This window comes from Lutjanus erythropterus, chromosome 17 (genome assembly GCF_056507025.1).
Source record: "Lutjanus erythropterus isolate fLutEry1 chromosome 17, fLutEry1.hap2, whole genome shotgun sequence".
Lineage (NCBI taxonomy): Eukaryota > Metazoa > Chordata > Actinopteri > Lutjaniformes > Lutjanidae > Lutjanus > Lutjanus erythropterus.
The window spans coordinates 20,280,950-20,301,263 of record NC_139333.1 but is presented as its reverse complement, the minus strand read 5'-3'; the positions used below and the strand labels follow the sequence as shown (position 1 = coordinate 20,301,263).

The 20,314-nt window shown below is 38.0% G+C and overlaps 1 protein-coding gene across 1 annotated transcript; it reads right to left on the bottom strand.

Moving 5' to 3' along the window:
* Positions 1 to 4,031: 4,031 nt before the first annotated feature.
* chatb (choline O-acetyltransferase b) lies at positions 4,032 to 20,102 on the bottom strand. The gene is made up of 15 exons (XM_084741264.1): positions 19,907 to 20,102; positions 19,224 to 19,340; positions 17,052 to 17,243; positions 15,693 to 15,811; positions 13,678 to 13,731; positions 12,604 to 12,784; positions 9,317 to 9,494; positions 9,046 to 9,215; positions 8,874 to 8,974; positions 8,662 to 8,790; positions 8,451 to 8,573; positions 7,459 to 7,600; positions 7,133 to 7,195; positions 6,186 to 6,323; positions 4,032 to 4,729 (listed from the first exon to the last, which is right to left on the bottom strand). Exons 2-15 carry the CDS (start codon positions 19,266 to 19,268, stop codon positions 4,457 to 4,459), a joined length of 1,908 nt encoding a protein of 635 aa, XP_084597390.1. The 5' UTR covers positions 19,269 to 19,340; positions 19,907 to 20,102; the 3' UTR covers positions 4,032 to 4,456.
* Between the last annotated feature and the right edge of the window lie 212 nt (positions 20,103 to 20,314).

The following is a 20,314-nucleotide window of genomic DNA, read 5'->3' as shown; positions in this document are numbered from 1 at the left end:
TGACCCTCACCTGAACTTTAGTGCCCAAGAAACTGAATTTGTAGATTCAACTGACTGAAATGAATTTCACTGGCAGGGTGTCTGGGCTCACTCCAAGGGACAAGGTGAGAAACCTAAGCCGTTTTCTCATATGAACTGTGGACAGTGTCCAGAGAATCACGTCCAGATATTGTCTAGAAATTGTCTTTTCACAAATCTAGCAGGGTGGTGCCTGGGTAGAGCAAGCAGGAGACAGGAGAAGACGAAGAAAGTATGCTACTGACATTGCGGTATTTTGTTTACATTGGTTCTGTTTTCATGCCAGTCGCATTGACAAAGACCTGCCCTTGTCACAGAAGGGCTCAATCAGACATTACAAGTCTTTGTAAATTTATAAAGCTGGGAGGGTAAAGTCTGTTAAATGTTTGGTCCAACTGATTTTGACTTTTGCATTGTCAAATTATGCCTCCTCTGCGTAGATAAGGTCAGGGTTCAAATATATGTGTGAAAGAGACTATAGACATCCAGGAGGACTAGAAGGAAGTAGAAATGCTGCTGCTTTGAATTGAAAAAGTTAGTTGAGGTGGCTGGGTATTTGATCAGAATGACTGTCTCAAGTGGTGGGAAATCAAATACATACCGGAGAAGGCCTTGAATCCCTCAGAACGATATGGGATGTTGTGATAAAACACACAGCCATCAAATACAGAGGCAATAATAAGCAGCATCATGGAACTGGACAGTTTTGTGCTTGTTACAACTAACACACTGAACTTGTTTAATCCATATGAGTCTGCATGATTTATTTTCATCCCAATTTGTATTCCAAATTTAATTGGACCAGCTCATGGAAGCTTGACTAAATGTTTAATGTTTTTTGGGCACTTGGTCGACCTGGTTCAGTGGTTTAACCAATGGAGAATTAAATTTGTGTCTCTCCCCGAAGACCTTATCAGATGCCAGTGAAACGAGGCCATCTGTTGGGAGTGTGTTAGTGAAGTGGCCATAACGGCAAACAGAGAACCCTATGCAAATGAGCTCTGTTGTTTGTCCAATTAAAGTTGTGCTTGAGACCGATCATCATGGTTAGATTTTACCTCACACCCATGTTTGCTTAGCATTAGTTTGTTCTTGTGTGTTTGATTTCCCACTTCAGGATGAGACAGTGGTTGTTATCTAATATTTTATTCAACTCAAATTTATCACTCAGTTTTGGATAAATGCCAGGCATTTGGATCATCGATTTGAAATGATCCCTTCCTGAGGGTTGTAGCCTGTAGCAGCTAACATGCACTATTTTTATTGAGATCCTTAAGTGAAGTGAGCAACATCTGTAAGTGAAATGTCTTACAACATCTGAATGCTTTTTTTTCCTCCTTTAGGCTAAAGGTAAACATCCTGTCTGGGGTCAGTTACAAATCCTCTTTGTCCAGCCAGTGCAGCTGTCCTGATAACCTGGAGACCAAGGCTGTAGGATGATGTTTGTACTTAACCTTATACCAAACAGACTGACACAGAATTTGAGTACAATATGATTTATGTTAATTCAGGAAAAGTGTAGTTTCCAATACTAAAGTCAAATACTCCATGACAGGAAGATATCTTCAGAATTAGATGGCAGTTACACAGTGACTGTTAACATGCATAAAATATTCCAGTTCTTTAGTCTCAAATAACCTAATATCTGAAAACGCTCCATTCAGAATAACTGATACACTTGTATTGTTCCTCTGTTCTCCTTGATAGAACTTCAATAAAAGCTTAATACATCAAGATCTCCTGAAATGATGGCTGCGTTCCTCTGCATCCACTATACCAGACTTTAAACAAACTAATTTGAGAATCATTTATTATAGAAAACTAGCCAGACAGGGCTTCAATGTTAAATAAAACACTGAGAGTATTAGATAGAATTGTTAAGGTGATTTTATTTGATGAGTTCAGTTTTTGCTCCACAACAGTTATATTACAGTTGTCCATCAACAAAATATTGTTGTGGCTTAAAAATAAGTGATTTGTTTTCTTTTTCATAATGATAAACATGAGTTTTCACAGAACATTCATTAAATATGAAACACTTTAATAAAACACTATATTCCCCCTGTCAGTGACGTGTTACACATTAATAAGCACTCACAAAAATGTCACCATGGATGAGTGTAGCATTAATTCATCAGGCCACATTAATACTTCACTGTGGTGCAACAGATATAATATCCGGATTTACTCACAGGGACTATGAGTCGGTTTTTATGAATGAGACAAAGGGAAAACCCACTGAATAACACAACAAATACTACATTCTTTTACATGTACCGCTCAGTTTAGACAGCAAACACCAAGTAGAAACCGATCAAATTAACATCAGAGGTAAAACATTAAACATTTAGAGAATATTACATCTGGCAGGAACTCTGGGAAACAGCTTGCATCGCTTTATTTTAAGGCATTTTTGTTACTTATATGTACCCTTTACCAGTATTTTACCATATCATTTTATTAGCCTTTCATATAAAAATACAGTTAGTATGTAAGAATAAACATGCATGTGTGTCACTTATCGTCTTTTCTTTTTTGATCTACATGGTTCACATTCACTTTGGCTGATGACCGATAGATACATAACAGACACGTGTCAACAAATGTCCTCACATTTTCACCGCTAAAGACCGCTGATTCGATTGGCTGTAACATGAACCACCACAGACTGAAACAAGACCCGTACAGATAAACATTTGTCGAAGCCACATTACACTTTGAATGGACAGTTTTGACCAAACACAGCATGCATGATGTAGATTGCCACAATTCTGCCTAATGTTACAGAGAACGTCTGATACTTTTGAATATCAAAAATAACAACTATAGTTAATTCAGTATTACTCCATGCATCTAGTGAAATGATTTTAATTGCACATATACCGTCACTGCACTTGCTAACGGTGTTATTGCACAAAGTACCTACAGTAGGCTATGACGACACATCCTACCCTCTAAGTGCAAATAAAAAGCACTTATGTACACATGAACACAGTGGTTTGCCTCAGTCACCACTGGACTGCATTTTGTTTATAAAGTAGTGCTGTTCATTACACTCTACAACTATTAACTATTGCTATAATATTGAACACATACATACAGTACAACTAGATGACTTCAAATGTGCCACTGAAACCATTTCACGTATGTTTTCCATCCAAACACATTATTTACCACCAGGGTTGGGTCAGATTACTTTAAAATGTAGTCAGTAACTTGAAATTGTTTCAATTAGTAACACGTACCCCATTAATTAAAAAAATTAATCTAATCTGAATACTTTAAGATTACTTTTGGATTATTTCAAAAAGCCAATCAAATATTGACAATATTGAAACATATACTAAAAGAATGGGTGCAGTCACAAAAATCTGAGTTCCACAAATATTCTTCTCAACGTCTCAAAACATTTTCAATGCAAATAAAATTCATTTTTGCTTGGGGTTCTTTTTAATTCTGCTGTTAGGAGAAAAGTTGAGAATTTGTCTAAGAAACCCCACATATCAGATGCACCTTTTCATTTTTGAGTTAAAAGAGAATTGGTTATCATGAACAAAAAAGCTTCGTAATTTTAAAATTGGCATATTTTAAAGGAGTAATCAACTAATCGTTGAGGTAACTTTAATCTACTGACACATTTTTTTCAAATATAATCTGTAATCTCATTAGTGTCTCTTTTTTTCTTCTGATTATATAATCCCAATCTGTTATTACCCAACCTTGTTTACAACCAACCCTCTACGTTAACAGTACAGTTATTCATTCATATCTTTCGTATAAATATCTTAAAGTGCCTCGTCCGACAGACCTCACATACACACAACCTCTTTGGCAACCATGTGGTGTCAGTGGAATCAAATGTACATAAACAGTATAAGAATAAACAACTTCAGCACATTAAAGTGGATCCCCTTTGTGGAATACACAAAGTGAAACAGATTTTCAGAATCACATTTACAGGATGTCATGATTGTTATAAGACACTTATATATATACGTATATATATACTGTAGTTTTTATGTTTTTTTTTTTGTTTTTTTTACAGAATCCTGTCATTATGTTACATTACTGCTCTATGTGTGTAAAATACACACTAGGATCACTCACGTCAGTGCTACAAAGCGGGCATGGCTTCAGTTTCCTAAAGGCAGCAGACCAGTTCAGTCTCAGTCTACCGAGTCAAGTGGGGTCCTAGCTGGACCCGAAATCACTCTACATTCTACACACACAAAAAAAAGTTTTCTACTTTTCATTCATAATTTTTTTTTAAATATTTACATACTATATTTGAATTTTAAGGCTTTGCATTTTGTTGTTGAAGGAACACTATATTGCACAGACAACAAAGACACACGAAGGCCTCTCAACTACTGTGTCTAAAGCTAAACTCTAAGTCTAATAGCGGAGCAGCTGAGTGGGTGTGCTCCCACAGTATGGCTTACTTCCCTGATTTATGAGGCTGGCCGGCGGCTCCCTGGCTGCTATCAGTCGGTTTGGTAGCAGCCGCGGCGCCGCCTCTATTGCACAGGTCCCTGATTTCCAGCAGGCCCTCGTTCAGGGCTTTGACGAAAACGGCAGAGCTCGTCTCTGTGTTCTCCCAGAAACTAGACACGCAGAAGATGATGTGGTCTGACTGCGGGTTGTAACAGGCGCCGTAGCCGTTGGGCACCACTGGGCCATAGCAACAGAACATTTCCACCGTGGTGGGGACCTGGAGATAAGAGGACAGACTAGTTCATCTAGACAAAAATGGAGAAAAATGCTCAGTAAAAGTCCACATCCCACCACATGCAGCGACCAAACACTGCTTTCACCCTAAGTGATGTTAACACTTCGGCACATTTCCAAACATCGTAGATGCTTAGGCTTGAGATATAGCTGCTTTTTAAACGACAACATACAAAACCATCGCTCCTAGAGAACGCAGGATATGTGAGCCACAGACGATCCATATGAGAACACGTAGTTAAAAGCAAGAACATCTCCAGGCCTTAGTGAACCACTGGAAAAAAAAAATTTACATTTTCATAGATGCTGCGTCTTTTATAAATGTGAAATGTGTGCCAGCAGACGCAAAATGTTTAAAGTGGCAAAGTTATTATGAACATGGCATAGACTGAACGGCCAAAAATACATTTGAATGGTATGGCAGAAACAAAGCAGTTCCTGAAACATGTATTTTGGATTTTGGACCACAGTCATGCACGTCTGTAATCACGTCCCAGTAAGCTGAATAACAATGCAGCTGTCAGGTTCTGTGAATGTTTACTTTAGTGTAGTCAGTGTGTGTGTGTGTATAGTTAGGTGTGTGGCTGCCATAGGCAATTTTTATTACTAAAATAAAATACTTTAAGTGTGGGGCTCAAATGCTGTCAGGAAAGCTACACCCAGAGATGGTCTAGTTGAATAAACTCAATGGCAAGGGCAGTAGTGGAGTCTGGCAGGGTCTCCAATTAATGTGGCTGCTGCAGGAAACACAGAGCCCTCAGTGAGGATCCCAAACACCAGCCTAAACTGAACATTTTTAATTAGTCTTGTGCATTTTATAAAGTTTTGTTGTGTTGCAAATGCACTTTTGCAGTCTCAGTTCCTGTTGAGGACTCTGAGGTGCCTCTCTCTCTCTCTCAGCTGTTTGTTCTTCCTCCAGGGCTGTTTTTCTTACCTTGAATTATGTGTTAAATTACTGTTAAATCTGCAGAAAACACAACATTAGCAGGCTTGATTTCAGGTGGCAGGCAGGTTAGGTAATGAAAACTATATCTCCTTTTACAGCTTAATCAGACTCAAATAGGAATCTCAATTTGTATATATTTTATATCTATTCCTGTTGCAGCGACTGACAGTGTTTTTACTGTAACTCTGCACACAAGAGGAGGGAGTCAGGATGGATTATACAAAGCAGCAAAATATTATATTATCGGCACCAGTGTTTTCTCAGCAGTATTCTCTATCGTCATTAAATGATAACTCCTAAAACCATATCATATTTCTCTTTCTGGTTCTGTGGAAGAATCGCTCTTTAAAGCACCTCATCCTGAGGCAAGACTAATGTGGAACCTGTTAACTCAGGGTTTTGGGGAGGGACAATATGTGTAAATATGCTGTACTGACTTAAAAGCAATAATCTCGAATAAGAAGCTGTTATATTTTAGAATAGATCTCGTTACCTGACTTGTGGAAAGGATGAACCGGTTACTGGCCAAATATGTCTCATCACAGAAGATCTCTGGCTTCTCCATGTTGAGCTCCTTGGAGATCCTCAGAAGCCCGAGGAGATGATTGTCTATTGCCATTCCTGTAATAGCCTGCAAAACATTTTTTTTATTATTAAATATTTTTAATATGAGCACAGAAATGATTGAGATCAAACTGCATACAACTAGTTTGGGAAATACATTTATTTGCTTTCTTGCCGAGAATTGATACCATTCTCATATCTACATGTTAGATATGAAGCTTCAGCCAGTTAGCTTAGCTTAGCATGAAGACTGGAATCTTCGCTGTCCAAAAATAAAAAAAAAACAACACAAAAAACAGCAGACAGGACCTCCAAATCTCATTTATGAATCCATTTTATCATATTTGTTTAATCTACAGATGAATCTACCAGACTATTTCTTAGCTAGGAGTAGTGACTTCCTGAAGTCTCCTCTGGTTGCCTGGCAACTTCATGGCGAGAGTAAGACTCCAACAGGTCACTACATCTGGCCAAGAAGTAGAACAAAAAAAACACAAATGGGTGTTTGTACCCTTCATTTTACTTCATTTATTTAAAAAACAAGATATAATGTGTTAGTGAACTTTGGATGTGCTGGTGGGCTAGCTATTTCCCTCTGTTTCAAGTCTTTGTGCTAAGCTAAGCTAACTATGTCATGGCCGGAGCTTCATGACACACTGTGCAGGCATGAGAGTGGTTTCAATCTCTCCATCCAACTCTCAGTGGTGAGAGTGAGTAACTGCCTTTCCCAAAATGTGAAAACTATTTTTTTTTTACATCTCCATGGAATTTGTGTTTGATTCTCAAAAGATACATTTTGAATGGAACAACATTTTCATATCATGTTCTGTTGTTAAATTTACAAATTCTTTCTGTCGCATAAAAGCAAATACTTACTGCAACTGTATAATTTGTTTGGGCATTAATAGCATCCCTCAGTCGCTTAATTTTTTCTGAATCCTGTTGAAAATGAAGAAAAATAATTTAGAGAAAGAAGTAAACACAGGGCATTTTTAATATTGTATGAAAAGAGAGCAGGACAACCAGTAAATATTTTTTTCATAGACCCATTAAATCTGCAGGGAGATCATCTGTTTGAATGGGCAGACTGGGTTTGGCGTGCCGAGACTGCTGCTCGCACCTGTTTCATTTAAGCAGGTGTGATGAACAGTAATGTGGGAGTTACTCAGTAATTGAGGATCAAAGTGAGAAAAATGACTCACGGTGAAAGTGGCCCTCTCATCTGTCATGGACTGCACAAAGGCCAGGGCCTCGAGGGTTGCAGAGCGAATGTTATCAACCCGACCTTGTTGGAAACGTCGGATAGACGCACTCTCGTAAGTGGACACGAGCCTTTTACTGCATCTGAGTTCATGACAGACATGATCGTGGCAATATCGGCAAAAGGGCATATTAAAAGGGTAGTTCTGATTATTTTGAAAGGGGGTTGTATCAGGTACTAAGCCAAAGTCAGTTTTATTTACAGTAGATGTTTGGAGAAGCAGCAGGAGTACCAGTGTAGGAAGCTAAGCCATGCACCGCTGTGGACAGGGTCAGCAGCAAAACATATTTTAGTCTCTTAAAATAAATAATACCCACCTAAAAAAAGTGTGCCCTATATTTAGATTATTTTCTCTGCTTTACTTTGCAGTCAGAAAGCCTCTTCCAGTGGGAAACCAATGTTTTACAAGGCAAATGCAGCTCTCTTGCTCAACCAAACTCCACTGACAAAATCAGTAATTTTTCCTCCTACATCATGACAGTTGCTGACCTTCCACTGCTTCGGTCTGTTTGTTTGTTTGTGTTATTGTGTGACTGCAGTGAATCTGAACTGAACTTTTAAAAGACCAAAGTCGCCTAATAACACAAACAAACTAACCCATCGAGGCAGCGGTAGACCAACAACTCCCATGTTCTCCTTTTGCCAAAGAAGTCTGGTTGGTTTGGAGAGAGTGATATTTGGCTTATGACGGCAAGGTTAAGTGGTTAAAATATTCTAAATATAGTAGACACTTAAATTGATACTGATTTTTCTAAAGTACTTTTTGCTGCTGACCTTGTCCATTGCAGTACATTGCTTAGCTTTCTACTCAGTACAGATTGAGTGATAAGTAATACACTGATTATGGATAGTACCTCATACAACCCAACTGAACATGAATTATCTCTTTACGAGATGAGATATTTCATAAAGTAGTTAATGACTGTTCTTTACTTGTAAAATGCAAGCTGTAAGGCAACTTGTATGAATGCATCTGGACTCATCTTCTGTTTTTTAATGAATTCTTTCCCGTAATCTTTGAACTTGAAAACATCCATGTCGAGATTGTTCACCAGCCTGAAGGAGAGAGAACAGAGGACATGAGACTGGATATCTGTAGACAGACTTAAATGTAGTCATGGTAGTTTGTTTGTGTTGTTCTTGCCTCTGCAATCTGTCTCCAGATGCTGCTAAGAGTCCCTGGATGTGTGGGTTACATTTCCAGAGCAGCTTTCTTGGAGGGGGAAGCTCTCTGACGCTGGACGCCCCCACCATCTTGGACGGACTCCCTCTTCTGTTCAAGACAACAGCAGCACTTCCCTCACTGTTTGCCTCAGCAGTATCCATTAAGAGAACAATATTCAGTGACTGACTTACATGTACTTCATCACAAATTCAGAGCACTGCACCAGAACTATCCCCTCGAATGGCGAATGTTCGCACACGACTCCACACACCCCGTCCATTCCTACAACAAACTGAGAGGTGGTGGATTAGCAGGCAGCCCAAACTCTACCTGTACAGACCATTTGAAGTGCCTTGAACGTACCTGCATTGACTTGTCATACCAGCGGTTTGCCCCGTTCTTCTCTCGGCCGCCACCGTGCAGCATCATCAGTGCTCTGGTGGTATCCCGAGGCTCCAGGCCACAGGGCTCATCCAGACACACCAAACACAGACAGCTCTCGATCAGGGCCAGAGAGTCCCTGTTGGTCTGATCTGTATACAGGAGGGAAGGAGATGAGATAGCTTATTTGTCTGAAAATTGTTCACAGTTGTTTAAAACATCTGAAAGTGATTTTTTAAAAAATGAGAGAGACCTTTTGTCAGTACGTCTCTGGCCTGTGCCCATTCAGTTCTCCCGTCAGATGTCAGGATACCAAAAGGAGGGAGCCTCTCTTCAGCGTTTTCTGCCATTTTCATGATTTTCTCCAGCTGGGATAAGATCTCTGTCTCGTTGAGCTGCTTGCTGTTTGCGACTACATCCAACACGAAAAACTAGAGAAACAGATTACAGAAATCATATCTTTCTTAACTCTCCCACTGTAACATCTAATGCAACTTCAGTAGTGAATACATGTATTTAGGTGTGTCCTTCACTGCTACAAGGTTTGTATAACGTCTTGAAAATGCTTAAATTTAACCATTATGTTTTCAAGGATAGGAGTATGCTTAAATTTGAATATGGTTGATTCTCATGATATGTTGTTTTTATTATTATTATTATTATTATTTAAAGGAAAAGGCACCATGGCGTAGACATAAGCTATGATGCACATTTTTGCTGATAAAATATTACAACTTTCTGAAAAAATTGATGTATAGGCAACATGTTTTTACAACCTACAACAATGATAAAAAAAAAGAACAGTTATTTATTTCCTCCTAATTTTTTGCCAAAGCCACAGGAGGGCACTGAAGAGGGGCAAAAGAGCTGTATGTGACTCTGGAGCTGCAGGCTGTAGACCCTGAAACTACACAGAAACTCATGTAAACCAAAATCCTTATTGAATATTTGAAATGGAACAATCCCATCATCACGTTTTTTGTAGCATAGCTAGCTAAGTCCTCTGTTGATCCCTTACTGTACTCTGGAATTTAACAAGCCTTAAATAATCATCATCACCAAAACATACAATCAAAGTTAATATGAACAGCTGGTAAAATAGAAAAAGTGAGAATATAAATTGATTTCTGTGGGTTTAAAGGAATTTGCAGTTGCATTTATTGTAACAATTTAGATGTGATGATAAAGACTTTGAGAATCTGGAGATTTTTGCTTCAGATCCCTTGAAAGTGCTTGAAAAGTGCGTGAATTTTACTCAATCACAGACTTGCTGCTAATAGTCGGTTATATCTGAGCTTATTGTTACTGTGGCAGCGTATTTAAAAATCTGACATAAATAGGACACTAGTAATAATGGTAGGGACTGAATACAGCCAATTGCTGCCTAAAATATGGCTCCTCTCCTGCGATCAGTTAAACATGTGACTCAAGGAGGCTCTCAAAGTGGCTGATTCAATCAACAGTAATTTGGTTAACGGCCTGTATCTCCATAGGGACGGGCCCTTATGAGCCACCAATTGATAGTTCCCAGAACCATTTCCAGGTGAAAGCTCCTTCTGTGACTTTTTCCGTGGTAATTTAAAGGCACAATCTCAGACATAAATTTAAGAAGGACTGGAACTGCAGATGTTGGTGGGAGGGTTTGTTTTTTTAAATGCATTTATGGGAATTTCTGTAGAGGGTTTTGGAGAAATGGCACATACTGCAGATTGTATGCAGGCTGGCTTATAGTACAGGGGATTTCAGGAACGGACTGGTGTGGTCTTAAAGAAACAAAGTCACAAAACTCAACTAGACGACCGATAAGTTTGAAAACACTGGATTTAAAACTCAATTTTTAAAGTGGGAACAGAAAACTTTTCAGCCCTGGCGGGTTTTTGGGTGGTATTATTGTTGCCCGACTCAAAGGTAAGAGACATGAAAACACACGGAATGTGGACGACCCTTGTCAAGTCATTGTGATTGGCCAGTTATGTACCTAGCTAACTCTGATTGTTAGTTTGATTCTGACTGGGTAGAGCTTGAAAACAAAACAAACAAAAAACAACTAAATTTAAAGCCTCAATCATACAACATATATACAATACAACATACAATGTTCAAAATTATCTATTTAAACCAAAAATTATATTGAAATAATATTGTCTACTGCAGCTTTAATTATGCATCAATTGAGAAACACACAAAATGCTGATTTTGCATTTGCAAACAACCATAAATAATAATAAATATATGGTCTCTAATGATCTAAAAGCTTGTCTTGCTGCCTTCCTTTGAATAAATAAATAGTATATAGTCTTGTTTGATTTGGTCACTAAGAATAGCAGCTATGTTTGGAGCAGAGCTATATTAATAAATCATATGTCCTCTTACAATTTACACTTTGCTGACATGATTCATCAGCTGTAGCACAGCATTAAGTTTCCATCATACTCTTAATTTGATTAAAGCCTCTTATGAATCAAAAATCGTCCCGTTTAAAATTCACAGGGATGCTGGGAGAGTTTTGTCTCTGTCTCTCTCTCAGCTTCTGCTGCTCTGCTTTCGCTGCAGCTCAGAGATAAGATACAAACATGACCATTCCACAGTGTCTGGTGTTTTAGATATTCAAATAAACACTTAAACTCTCTCTAGATAGCGTTATACTAGATAGCAATTTCAAAAAAGGCACAGTGTTTTCAAACTGATACTATAAGGCCTTGCTCTCCTATCAATTTAGAAATGTAAATTATAGATAAATTAGTCAAATAATTTCCTAATAATGAAAGTCATATTGTCATGCCTACACCTGGTCTCTAAGATGGCAAAGGGTAGTATTAATATGTTTGGTTTAACATGTTGTGCTGTACTTCTTTGTGGTATTATTTTGTACCTTCCACTATGTTCTTGCAAACTGTATTACATAATTGGAGCTAGCTAGCTTTGCTTTAGGGCATAGCTAATGGAGATCCTAACAAATAAACAAATGTTTTTTTGATTAACTCCTTATTTATTTAATGGACACCATTGATCTCTTCTCTTTCTTTAAGACGTTTTTGTAATTAAGTATTTTCTATACTGTATTCTAAATTGTCTTTAAAATTTCCACAGCATGTTATTGGAAAAGAAACCTCATATTTAAGTTATTTGGGGGATTTTGACTTTTTTTTAGGTCCCTTTATCTGTAACATATTATATTGAAAGGTGTCATCTGGACAGAACATGTCTACTGTAGTGAGTTTAGATGCTCACAGAAGCCCTGTACTATATGTGAAGGAATAGTTTATCTGCACTAGAGGCCAGTATTGCTGCATGTACAGTGGAAAACCCACCATCTCTGGTGGTAAGAGAAAGACATTTGAACCATAAGAAGTCATGTTTTATATCTTATGTGATGCACTGACTAACTCTCACATTTCAGCATCTATTGATTAAGTAAATAAGCTATCAAAACGTCTTTATATGTGCTTATATTTTCTCTCAAATTGGCAGGACAGCGTCTCGAGTCAGATGTGTAACAGAGTGTGAAAAGCCTCCTCAGTCAGAGGCCGGCATCCTGACCTGGTTCTTGCACGCCACAATGATGTGCTCTGGCGCCGAGGAGGCTGCGTTCATCTGGACCTTCAGCGTGTCTGTCTTCAGCCCTGGGTAACGGTAGGAGGTGAAGAGGCGGTAATACTGTTCCATGCACAGAGGGGTCCCAGCTAGCTGGCCTCGAGCAAAATCCACTGGCAGTGATCGCCTGAAAGAGGCATTAATACACACATCAAAACAAGGTTACTGTAGTTAAATAAAACTAAAATAAATAATAATACTAAGGTGGCACTTTATTTTACAGTCCATTATTAAGATGTAACAAGCTGTATTTTGTATTAAAGAAATAATATCTTCTTTTCTAGACAGTATTAGAACCCTTATTAGACTTTTTTAGAGAGTTATTAGGGACACATAACAACAGAGCTGCACTGTAAACTAAAGTGTATTGTTCCACACTTTGGGACCTTTATTAGACATTAGACACATTACAACAGAAAATAATACAAAAAGATACAAACATACAACATATGCCTTTTCTTGGTAGTTCTGGTTCATATGTCGTTTTTATAAGGGGAGGTAGCAGATTTCACTTTAGTTTACAGTACAGTTCTGTTTCTGTACAAACCCCAATTCCAAAAAAAGTTGAGACATTGTGTAAAAGGTAAGTAAAAACAGAATGCAATGATTTGCAAAAACCTTTTGATCTATATTCAGTTGAATGCAGCACAAAGACAAGAAATTTATGTGTCCATAATTGCCCTTTAATAAAGTCTAATAATGGTCTCATAAGGGTCTAATTAAGAACAGCTGTCAAATGATCTTCATATTATAATAAAAAAGCACAAACAGATACAGAAACTAATAAAAACTACACTAAAACTAACATATAAACAAGTAAAACTAAACTGAAATGAGCAAACCCACTTTGGAAGCTTAAACTAAACTGAATGAAAATCAAAATTTAAACAAGAAATAATGTACATAAAACTGATACTTTTGCATCAGAGGACTCTCGCACTTACACTTCATTTTATTTTCACAGACTTTACAGAGGTGGACAAAAAGGACGACAGGTAATCCATTACAGGTTAAACTTACGAGTCAGTGAGAGCCTTGTAGTCCAACACTCCTCTGATGAGACGAGCAGCAAATCTTAAAAGAGTGAGAAGTTTGAAATTAAAACAGAGACAGAGTGCAGAACAGAGAGTATAATTAGATGTACTCTCATCTCTCAGAGGACTCACAGTAATCACATTATGGTAAATTACTAGGATACAGGGGGCGAGCTGTGTGTGTTTATCTGTGTTAGTGAGAGACAGTCTGTATGTGTGAGTGGGCGGTGTGGCCAAACAGGGAAAACACAGAGCCCTGTCAGGTCTCATGTTGTGTGTCGTTTGTCTCGGTGTTATTACGTTCAAAGCCAGATCAATACAAAGGAGGCGGCCGCAGCGCACCACACCCCTAAATGAGGCCTGACTAGCAGTCTCTGCGGAGAGCTTGGTCCTGTCACTCCCAATCTAATGAGTGTCTGTGTCAGTAGATTACCAGCTCGGGGCTGCTCTGGAAATATTCAGTTAGTGCGGCACGAGCTGACAAAAGCTAATGTTGAGTTACAGAGCTGGATGGACTGCTGTAATGTCTGGTGGAGCATGGCTCATTTAATAACAAGCGGGGATTTAGCTAAGAGATGATGCCAGTGATTTTTTTTTTCTCCATGTCTGTAATTCAGATCCCAATCTGAGTTTGTGCCTGCTGAGAAGAACATAAAACCTGTCAGTGGCTGCAGGATGCAGTGATATACTGTATACTGTTAGTGATGGCCTTTTATTGTGGTCGGATAATTAAACTTTTGCATTAAGTGTATGTTTACTTAGTTTTTAAGAAAACTTCACACACTCTCAGATACTTTCAAGCAGAGTGCAAACAATAATCTATGATGTTCAGTGCCTTCTCTGAGTCACTATATGATGTACTGATGAACTGTGATTTACTTTTTTGTGGAACTTGTTGCATTTATGTACTTCTATTTAAGTCTGGGGTTTCCTAGATTTACAAAAACGACTGTGTCATATCCATTCAGCTTTGTTGGGTTTAAATCCAGGAACAGGGTAACAGAGGTTTCCAACTGAGCTGAAACAATCGCAGCAACCTGCAGCTCAAGACAGAATCCTGAGGCACACCTGAATTCATATCCATGCAAAATATCCTCTAGAACACATGCTATCGCTCCTATCGCTCATTTTTATTTTAATTTTCTCATGAAATACTACTTAAAATAATCAAGATTCATTTCAAAAGCAGCAATGCACCCATTTAAATCAGACTGGTGAGAAACTTAAAATGAGGTGATGCAACTGAAAAGAGGGAGAGACACTCGTAATTCACACTATCTCACTGCACAGAGGATGGTTTTTAAAGGAATTATTTAGGGTAAAAATGTTCCTCTGTATTGGAAAATGAGTGCACACAAAGTACTGATACATGCTACAAATTAAAAATGCATTCAACATTCTTTTTGTACAGCTGTATATTGCAATATTGTTGTCACAACATGCCAAGGCTCACAGTTTGGGAACCACTGAATCAGTCGCCCAAAAACTTAATCTGCAACTGTTTTGATAGTCAATTAAAAAGTAAAACATCTTAAAATTTTCAGCTTCCTCAATTGTTTTATGCCTTTTCTGTGCATTATGTGAAAGTAAAATCAATATCTTTGGAAGAGATCACATTGGATGGATTCTGTGATTTACTGACATTTTTTGGACAAATCTGCTAATCAAGAAACTGATCATGAGATGACTTGATTAAAAATAAGTGTTGTATTCAGTGGATTGTGTCATCACACGAGAAATGTTTTTTCCCCCTGTATGATCATTCATTTATGTCTTTTCACTTTGATTGTGTGATTTAACTTTTACCTGCCTGAAATATATTCTGCTGTTCACCTTAATTGTGAGAAAATCTAAATATTGTTCTTGATAAGTTCTTGATAAGTTTAAGATGATAAGATTTTCTCTTTAGTTGCTCTTCTCATCGACCCATACAGTTTGCAGTAGTGGTTTCTGTCAGAGGAATACCTTCACCAGAGTCTCTGCCAGAAGTCCAGCACATACCTGAGGGCATCTTTATGATCTCTGAACGTCTGCTTAGGAAACACCATGACAGGACTGGAGTTGACGGGCAGGGCCAACCTGTTGTTCAAGTACATGTCCTCCAGCCAGTAGTCATAGACCTAAATGAAAAGACAGGGACGCACACCCTTTGAGAAATGTTGGTTCGTTAAGCGTTTTGGACTCCAGTTATTACTTTCAGAGTTGAGACCTGTGTGCAATGGAGTAAAAAACCATTATAGTGTATCACTGCCAGATGAAAAAGAGAGTGGGAGAGAGTGGGAGTGTGATAGATTTCACTGAGCTGGATGAGTTGTGGACTGAGCGATCACCCAGACGTAGGAGCAGAGATTGAAGCAACAAGGGACGAGCAGAGGCTACTATAAATCTATATCAGCAGGTGAATCACTTTTTTCAACTCCTTTATGAACATATTATACGTTGTTTTTGGATTGAAGAAATTTTTAGTTCTATTTTCAGACTAAGTAGAGAAGATGCAGAGTTCAATACCTTATTATTACAAAAAAACCACGATCAAAGCTTGTAAAAATACAGTTTTGTGAAAGGTCAGCGATTATAATGATAATGAATTATACAAGAAGTATAATGACTGAATTCATTAGTCAGTCATTTTGCAATAACTGTGATACTTTCCAAATGGATGTTTGATGAACTCTAAAAAGGCACAAAGGAGAAACACATTCAGCCACTACAGTCATAATTATGAGAATTCAAGATGACTTTTTATCTATTAATTTTGATTTTTTTAGCTCATAATTATGACTTTTTATCTTATAACTTTTTTTTACCCAGAATTTTGACTTTTATTTAATAATTCCAAGTTTTTTTTTTTATCTCAGTATTAGGATTTATCTCATAATTTTGAATTTCTTTATGTCATCATTGACCTTTTGAAACTCAGAATTATGACTTTATCTTATAATTATGACTTTTTATCTCATGATTCTGACCTTTCATCAGATAATTTTGACTTTCATCTCATAGTTGTGACTTCTTAGCACATAATTTTGACTTTTAATCTTATAATTCTGATTTTTTTAGCCTGTAATTTTGATGATTTATCTCGTGATTTTAATTATGACTCTTAATCTCATCATTCTGGCTTTTTAGCTCATAATGTTTGCCTTTTTTTCATATCCTAATTATAACTTAAAATGGTGATATTTTGTTTTACCTATAGAAATTGGCTTCCATAAACTTCTCTTATTTATGGACTAATAAAACCCAAAAAATACAGGAGGAAACTGAGACTGATTTATTATTTTTTCTGTCTTTTTCCCAGTTCATGCACCCGCAGTAAAGAGCATTCATGTTCATTATCTTGTAGATCTGAGAGTTTACCCAGTTGGTGGTCTTGTCCCTCCTCTCTAAAAGCTTCTTTTGGAGAACCTCTCCGACGCCTCCCGGAGCTCCAAACTTCTCCACGATGGCCTTTGTTTTCTTGAACTGCTCCTCCTTCGTCAGGTGTTGGACACACTTCAGGTACGTGTCGAGGGTTTGCTTCAGCGGCGGCACGGGGACCTTTGGCAACACCTGATGTCATGAAAACAACAGATTGGTATAAATACTCATCATGACAGCACAGCAGCTGTGCAGCATTTTTATGTCTTTCCCCTGCTTCACCGAGGGTTCATTAGTTAAAGGGGTAATTCCCTCACATCTTTTCTTTTCTGCCTTTATTAGTAAAACCTGAGTTAATAATTCATATTAAATGCTTGGAGTGTTTTCAAGTCCCACAGCCTCTGTGCTTGGAAACAGTCTTGTTTTTTTAAGGATGGAAAATGCAAATTGATTATCTTTTCTGTCTGATGTTTGATCATTTGCATAATGGCACTGTTACTGTAGTAACCCAGCATGTTAATATTGACCAGTACATTGGAATTGTAAAATAAGTTGTCAAGCTGTAGATTCCTAGAAATGGGAACTGTGCAGAATTATATAAAATGCTCATTGCATTAAAATATAATGCACCACCGGGTCAACATTGAGTGGTGAAAGATGGGAACCACTTCACAATAAGACAACTCTCATAAATGATTTAAAAGGGGTTTATAATTAGCTTACTGATTAGGTTGTAAACACTATATATTAATAAATTAATAAACAACTCAAAAACAAGTTCTAACACAGTTTTCAGACATTGATGTGGGCTCACTGTTTTGCAAGATCCAGTTACTGACTAACAATAAACTGACTTACTACCATTTCTAACTGGCAAAAGGGAGCTTTGCTGTCAACTGTAAAATGCCACATGATGAAAACGTCAATATAAACAATACTGCCAAAGCCTCAGTGAATGAATGTGGTGATTTCATGTGTTAATTTGATATGCCAAATAAAACTTTTTGGCTACTAGGATATACTGATGGCTATAGTATAAGTTTAGTAAGAGTATAAATGCTGCTGATGGAGAAGACAAAGTAAGCCAAGTAAGCAATGAGATCCGAGACTTATCATATAGATAAATATTGGCTTACTGTTTGGCAAGCAACAGGTCACAGTTGCCATCTTTATCTAAAGTGTTATAACAGCTTATTGATTCATTATAAACCATTCATAAAAGGTTGTCTAATTGTAAAGTAGTGCTGCAAAGGATACTTAACAAAAGTAAAAGTACTGCCGTCCCTGTCAGTGTTTTACTAATATATTTGATATTTTTGGATTAATATATGTTGTATGTATGGATTTTACTGCTGTACATGTTTAAAGTGGAGCAAAATTTTAACAACTTTATACACTGTTGCAGAGTTTAAGCTACAGCAATGCATCGTATTCTTTAAGATTATGTTTGCTGTGAAAACCATATATCTTCAAAAAGTTTTCATTATTTGAGAAAAAACAGCCTGTTTTCAGCTTTTCTACAAGGTTTGTCTGGTCTTATCCCAGGAATACTTAAAGGTAGAGGAAGAGGGAAATTGTTAAAGCTGTCCCTAAATGCACCAGAAGGACAGTTGATTATTTCTTTGATTGTTGATCGTTTTTGTCTCATTCGTAAAATGTAAAATGCTGATGTTTGGAGTTGGTAAAGCGTCCTTAGGAGAGCAAGTCAATGAGAAAAAAGAAATGCACGGCTGCAGGGTGGGGTCTCTGCAGACGCACCATCATCTGGTGGGGTGTAGGTGAAGATTGAGAGGATTTATTTTTACATGAGTCTGCATTGTTTTTCCAGTAAAATCATCGGTTGCTTTAAGGTTTAAAGTTATGTAAAGGTATAAAGTTGTGTAAAATGTAAATACTCAAGTGAAGTACAAGTATCTCAAGTTTTACTCATGTACCTGAGTAATTACACTTAGTTACATTTCAATTAATGAAGTTTTACACCTCTAAAAGATGAAAGGCCTCTCGTCATTTTCGCCCCTAGCGGTCAGTCAGCGTCAGTGAAGCTGTCTGTCGCTGTCCGTGGTGCTGGAATTCACTTTGCCAACTTCAGAACCACAGACAGCGACTGCAACCTGTATTAAAACCTTCTAAAAAGTGAAGATACGAGTGACATAAAGAAAGAAGTTTTCATACTTGGCTGTCTCGGTCTCTGGCCGTCTCTTTCTCCAGGATTGGCATCTTTGCATTCCAGACCAGTCAAGGCAAAATACTGAGGAAAGCCTGTAGAGACTCCTTTGAGTTCAGTCCTCCCTGCACCGAGCATGTGAAGACATTTGAGAAAGACAGCAGAAAAGTAAAGAAGAGGGGGAAAAAAATCAGTAATGATAAAATAAGGCCTGTCGAGGAATGGAGCTATGTCGTGCTGTCTGAAAGTGAACCAACAGCTTCCATCCGTCATCATTTTGCAGCCTAATGCAATTTGCTGCACGTCCTTGAATTCCAGCTGCGCCTCATTGCTCACCGCTGCAAAGGGAAATGCATCTTGAAAACTCCTTTTATCTCTATTTCAGCCTTAAAAGCTTAATTTTTCCTAACAGAAGTGAACAAATGAGACAACTTATTCCCAGTTTAGTGTCACTCTTTAAAGGTAAAATAGCACCAACATCTTCAACAAAAAATATAGAGAGAATTGTAGATAATCCTGTAACATCATTGGTCTGATTGAAAACAAATGAAAATATTAATGACTAGGAAACTTTTCAGTAGTCTTCAGAACTTTTAAGTCGCCAGGAAGCTCACACAAGTGGAGAGTGAGTTCTTAATAAACACGAAATCCCCGTTTTTATTATTTGAAAGAGAAAAGAAAGTCACCTTACCTGATCAGCGCGCCACTCAAGAGGTCAGAGAAGTGCGTGGAAGTTCACATCGCCTCCCACGTCAACGCAGTGAAATCCCATTTTAGAGTAAAGCTGCTCCGTGCAGGCGGTGCTGGACTGCTCCCCCGTCCCCTCGCCTCGCCATACGGCTGTGACTCCACATTAAAGCGCGCCGTGGAAAAGATGCTGAAGGTGTTTGCGTCTACCTACCCCCTTGAGGCAAGAAACTCCTCCCATCGAAATCTATTCGTGGAACATATTATCTAACAGCTTGCTTCACCCCCCTCCTCTGCCCACATCCGATAATTTTAATATATAAAAAGAGGAGTGAGAGTCGGGGTTTGGTGTGTCATTCACCGGTAGACACGTAGAGAGTCATGGTGCGTTTACTGCTCACATTTAAGTCTT